General features: G+C 50.8%; 1 protein-coding gene across 1 annotated transcript in view; it reads left to right on the forward strand.

Moving 5' to 3' along the window:
* Positions 1-6,000, forward strand: part of EDA (ectodysplasin A) — a gene marked incomplete at its 5' end in the record, with an annotated part of 82,965 nt that extends 76,965 nt beyond the window's left edge. Inside the window, 2 exons of the mRNA XM_082323417.1 lie at positions 2,670-2,794; positions 4,843-6,000. Coding sequence (XP_082179543.1) covers positions 2,670-2,794; positions 4,843-5,094 — 377 coding nt within the window. The 3' untranslated portion in view covers positions 5,095-6,000. The remainder of the gene's footprint in view (positions 1-2,669; positions 2,795-4,842) is intronic.

Genomic DNA, 6,000 nt, shown 5'->3' on the forward strand with positions numbered 1-6,000 from the left:
GAATCTGCCTTCTCCTTGACCTCCAGATACATGATGTGCCTCCTCCATCCTGCTGTTGTATCCTAGTTTTCCTCAGTGGCCAGCCTTCTTTCCCACCCTATTCTATTCTAAGCCCTCAGTGTATCCTTTTCCCATCTCAGCCCCATTAGCCTGTGTTTTTCTTCAGTTTTCCCAGTAATTTATGGCAGGGGAAGGCACAGCTGTAGTGTGAGGACACAGAGGTGCGCAGCCACCGGCTCCTCCTGCGTTACGCTGCAAGCCTGCACGCACGCAGCCTCCGCGGTCCCTTGTGCATCTCTGCCCCCCCCCCGCCCCAAAACAGCCTTTAAGCCTTGAAGCTCAAGTCCTGCCGAGCCATTTCACGTCCACAGGCAGCTCTTTGCTCTCCTCCTTCCTCCCCAGATCCCTATCCAATTTCTGCTCGAGTTCCTGCTCTTCTTGCCAACAGCTGGGTCTCATTCATTAGCTGCTGCCTCCCTGCTCACGATGTCTGGCTGTGCCGGAGCGGAGCTGGCTGCCTTGTCCCCTGCCTGAGTCACCGCACGCAGCTCCCCGGGGAGCGTGGGCAGCAGCCCCGGGGCACCTACCCCCGTCCCGCACCCCCAGGGCTGCGGCTCCCGAGGACCGCTGCAGCAGGGACAGGCCTGCAGGACCCCTGCCCACCCACTTCTGCCCCACGCGTGGGATGATGAGGGCTGACCGACGCTTCTGCTGAAAGGCCATTTCTCTCCTTCAGCAGACGTGAGCTGCGGGAGCTGAAATTTCTCATGGTTAGGGAGGGATGCTTGCAGCGGGGTGGGGGAAAGCTCCCCAAAACAAAAAGGAAACCAGCCGTTCCTAAGAACAATACGAGGGAAAAGATGCTGTTTTGCTTACGTTCAAAAAGTAATTATCCCTTTATTAATGGGGAGCCTGTATGTTTACAGAGCGTACGCTACTCCCTAAGAGTGGGAATTGCCCTGTGAGTGTACTTCCCTGCTGCTCGGGAACAATCTGGTGCTGGGAGCCGTTAATGCTGTCCAGCTGACAGCCAGCAGAAAACACAGCCGGGCTGGTCTGCAACGGGGGGCAGGGAGCTGAGCAGCAGATGAAGACGGGGAGGAAAAGACTTGTATTTGATAAAAGAAGGCACTACAGAGAACAGCCCTGTCCTCGGCTCGTAGCGAAGCGTGTCCTCTGGACCTGCTCGTTGGCCCGTCCAGAGAACAGAGGTCTGCTCCTGTTGCCAGTTACTCCATTGGCTCCAGTGCCAGAGGACTGGGAGGTGGATCTATAAACCCCTGACTGTGCTGAGGACCCCAGTTAGGGGTTAATGCGGTGTAACGTGATGTGATTTCATGCTTTGTTGTTATTTTGGCTTTTAAAAACCTAGGAAAAGTAATGACAAAGCATTTGTTAAAATAATGCTAGTTACAAAGTCAAGAATGTTGAAGTCAAGGAATACCAGAATTAAAATCAATTGTGTAACCCTAAGCTGGCCTCCACGCACATGCGTGTCCTGAGACGTGGTCTAGTCTTGTTGCACATGGTTTTTTCCCCAATACTGTTGTCTCTCTCGCTGCAAGGACTAGTTTTCTTCTAGGGCTGATCCCAAGGCTTACAGTGAGGGCGAAGGCTGTGTCACGATGCCACTGCTGAGAACATCTTCCTGCCCAGCAGCGCTGAGAGGGGGGCAGACAGATTGGCCACGGGTAGTCCCCTTCCCATAAGGACAGGAATCACCGTTCTCATCCTAGCCTGGCCGTGGTCCTCAAGGACGTACCTGTTGATGTAGCCTTCAGCACGCCGTCTGCTGAAGCTCTGCTTTGTTCAGCGTGGACACTGGGTAGAGAGGTGTGGGGAGGGGAATGAATGAGGTGGAAAGCAGAGGAAGAGGTTTAATGGTCCCGAGGCCGGGTAATGTCAGTTGAGGATCTTTCTTGGAGAACTGGATCCTGGTCCTACCTCTGCCGCAGAGGTTTCTTCTGTGATACCAGGGAAATCGCCAGTAGCGAAGCTCTTAAAAGGGCCACAAACGGATGCTCTTCAGGAGGCACCTGGGGCCTGGGTTGTAGAAATCCTTTTATAATCGCAGCTGCGCTAAGTCATTCGTGATCTGTGGCTGAACGTACAAAAATAGCGTGAAAAATCAGCCCCTGGCCTCTCAGGTGAATTAAGAAAACTTAGCAAATGCCTTGCAGCACTGGCATTGATTTGCATATGCCGAGTGGCTTTGCTCTGGAGTGGGGGTGATGCTGGGAACGTGTTTTCAGGCCTGTAAAACACTCAAATATGATAATAAGCCCAGCTTGGTGTCAGGAGGAGGCAAGCTAGTCTGTATCCAGCGCTGGGGATGAACGTAGTGTAGTACAAAAGGCCGTCTGCCTGTTTTCAAGGATGAGGAGAACTCCTCTTGATGAGGACAAGCAGAGATGTAAATCAGGTGTGCTGGGCCCTGAACAAAACGAGCGTCCACCAGCAAGTGACGGTGTACTTAGAGCTGTAGAGAGGCGTCCAAACTAACGCACCGCAGCCTTTAATTCTGGGATTTTCTTACCGAGTTACTTGACTTTTCAACTTGAGTCTGTGCCAGCCGTTGTGTATGAAACGTTGCAATGTCACTGTATTTCTGTGCTCCTGCGCTTTTCATTCTGACGGGTACTGAGTGACTGCCGTTTTCTCATACTGAGATCTTTCAGGTGGAGTCCTCAATGACTGGTCTCGCATCACTATGAACCCCAAGGTGTTTAAGCTGCATGCCCGCAGTGGGGAGCTGGAGGTACTGGTGGACGGCACATACTTCATCTATAGTCAGGTAGAAGTGAGTACGGTCCTAGGCCTAACTCCTATTCTTGTGTTCCAATGGAAGCCTTGCATGAACCACGAGAGGGCTCCAGACAACTAGCAAATGCCAAGAACTTGTATGTACTTTTAACCGCTTCGTGCTCTAGGAGATGCGTGTCGGAGGAAGACGTTAGAGTTTCGAAGTGCAAGGTCACACGTTTCACCGTGACACCAGCCGCGAGAGATTATAGTTACCGAAACACAGGCGCAGATGCCCAGCCAGATCCCACATGCCACCAATGCCTTTTTTTAATCCTCCATATTGTCTGTGCGGTCATTCACCAGCACATATAAACCTCCTTGCAGAACAAGGGTCCCAGCAGGACGCTGGGCTCTGTGCTTTAAAAGAGGTGTTAAGACCAAAGCCCTGCCAACTCGTGATCGTTGCGAAGCCACGTCACTCTTTGTAAGCGTAGGACTCGCGGCCCAGGTGGCTTGGCCAAACTCCAGCCCAGGTAACTCCGTTTTGCCTCCACCTTCTTTGTGTAGCTTCAGACCGACACGATGCGCCAGCAACCGCCTTGCGCAGCGGGATGGCTCAGCTGCTGCTTTAGTTGGTGCTGACGATGGATGTACGGACCTGCTTCTGTAAAAAGGGCTAAACAAAGTAATAAATTAATGTATTTTGATTGAGTATACAGCTAATTCAGACATCATTTCCTCTCCCCATTCAAATAAAATGCAGGAGATGGACTGTCATTTAACGCGCTGCTCTCAGTGTCTTGCAAATCTCTGAACGGAATTGCTGAGCTGCCTGGAGCACGAGCTGCGAAGCTCTCCCCTTCCAGAGCACGCAGGGTGGCCACCCACCCGTGGGCTGAAAAACCGCCCAGGTTCTGGGACAGATTTTAGCAAGACAAGAGGGTTTCTGTGTGACAGCCACCACTAAGCAACTTCCACCTTGCTCCAGGCTTCTGGTATGGCCTCCTGCTCGTGATTTGCCTCTGTGCAGTTGGTGGCCCCACTGGGACCGTACCGAGTCGGATAAAGTGGGCTGTGGGTGTCACCTTAGGTGCTCCTCCGTGGAACTGGTTACGTGTCTGCTTTGGATGGGGACAGGAAAAATAACTCTACGTGGGCCAAAGTATAATCGTTTCCTGAGTGCTTAATGCTAATTGCTGGCCATGACGTTGTGCCTCTGAAGCCTTTGTCATCTGTAGTCCATCAGGGAAAAAGGAGACTCAGTCTTGTGTAGCTTCTGTGGTCGCAGTATGTAGACTAAGAATTAGCAGAGGCATCCAAAATGGCTGGTTTTCTTCTACCAGGAAGAAGCAGCTCCCTGGGACTGACTTTTCCTTGGAAAGGTCTTCCTCATGCATCTTGCAGTTCTTCAGAATCGGTGTGTGGGAGAGGTTAAGTAATGAGTAATGGAGTCCTGGGGACTTAGGCGCTAGGTCTAAGGGTGAAATCAGTACAAACACCGTAAGGTCATTTGCTTCCAAGCTGTGGAGGTTGGGAGAGTGTCTTCCCTGTAAGAGCTTATGCCTTTGAGAGCACCTCAAGTCCCATTACAAAGAAGGCAACTCCCAGTACATCTTAGGGCATTTTTGATGTCAACACTAAAGGAGGCTCATGGGACCCAGAAAGCAGGACTGGCCAGGTAAGTGAAAGAGGACTTCAGTTAAAATACTTCTGTTTGTTTGTTGGATGAAAAGCTGTTTGTAGCAGATAGGGCTGTCTACGCATTTTTGTAACTAGGCCTGTGCAGGTTTGTAATTTTTCCTGTAATAAGCAGGGTCTAAAGCGAGGATTCATAGCTCGGCCTTAGATACGTGGATTCACGGATGCGTGCATGCTTGTGTTTAGTATGAAGTGGAATGCAGAGTTTCCTCGCGTTTGGTTGGCTTGGGCTTCTTTCTGCCTCGAACAAGTCAGCCTCCCATGAGCGTAGGTGTCCTGGGGCCAAGGAAGGGATCGTTAGCCGAGGGAGCCTCCGTGTATGCACTGAAAGGAATGCGGACTTGTTCCATGTGCACAAATACACTCCCTAACACCTCTCTTCTTCCTGCTTCACATCAGGTATACTACATAAACTTCACAGATTTTGCCAGCTATGAGGTGGTGGTGGATGAAAAGCCCTTTCTGCAATGCACTCGGAGTATTGAGACCGGCAAGACCAACTTCAATACCTGCTATACAGCTGGGGTCTGCCTCCTCAAAGCCAGGCAGAAGATTGCTGTGAAAATGGTCCATGCTGACATCTCCATCAACATGAGCAAGCACACAACTTTCTTTGGGGCCATACGCCTAGGAGATGCACCAGCATCCTAGATGAACTTGGCACGTCCAAGGATACTCACAGAACTGCACAGTGCTGCTGTTCATAAGCGTATCAGTATTTCAGGGGGTTCTGTAATCCGGCCATAAAGAAAACTGATCCAGAGCTATTTATTCCTATATGTGAATGCAGGAAGCACAATTGTCTTCTGTGACTTGCATGGAGACTTGGATCAAAAAGCTAGCGGAAAAAGCGTTGTGAGGAAGAAAGGCTGTTGTGTCTGCCTTGTCTCAGTATTTCAAGTATTACTGCACTGATATTCTGCTCTGTGATCTTCACACGAGGCTTGTTGAGAGTGGTGTGGGTCTCTGCTTTGACGTTGCACTAGCCAGAGCATCCCAGGCGGTAGCGGGAGAAGGCAGACTAATGTCAAAATTGTCCTATCCAGGCGCTCCTGCTTCTGCACGCTAAGGAAAGCAAGAAAGGGGGGTTCTGGTTTTCTGCCTTCCCAGTTTGAACTGGAACGGCCACGGGATGCAAAGGGAGGTGAATAAGACAGGGTCAGTGGTGTTTACATTCATCCTCAGGAGTGCGAGCAAAGGCGGCGAAGTGCCTCTACCTAGAGCTTGGAAGCGGGCTGCAAAAGCAGTAAGTGCGAGAGGAAGGTGAATACTCAGTAGAGCAGGCTTAGCAGATAGGAAACTGCCTCCACATTCCAGAAATCACAAAGTCCCAAAGAAAATGCCGATTACCGGTTCCAGAGCCTCTGCTACTTTCAGCTCCTGCCATTACCCCAGAGGTGTACCTTGCCCTAACGGGGGCTGCCTCAAAGTACTGCTGCTGTTACAGCAATTTGTGTTTTGTTGGGGGTTTTTTGTCTTTTTAATTAATATTTTGCAAACCAGAACACATTTCTACCGGCTTCACCGAGCCACGTAGAGCAGACACAAGTACTTGTG

This window comes from Platalea leucorodia, assembly GCF_965183815.1.
Source record: "Platalea leucorodia genome assembly, chromosome: 10".
NCBI lineage: Eukaryota > Metazoa > Chordata > Aves > Pelecaniformes > Threskiornithidae > Platalea > Platalea leucorodia.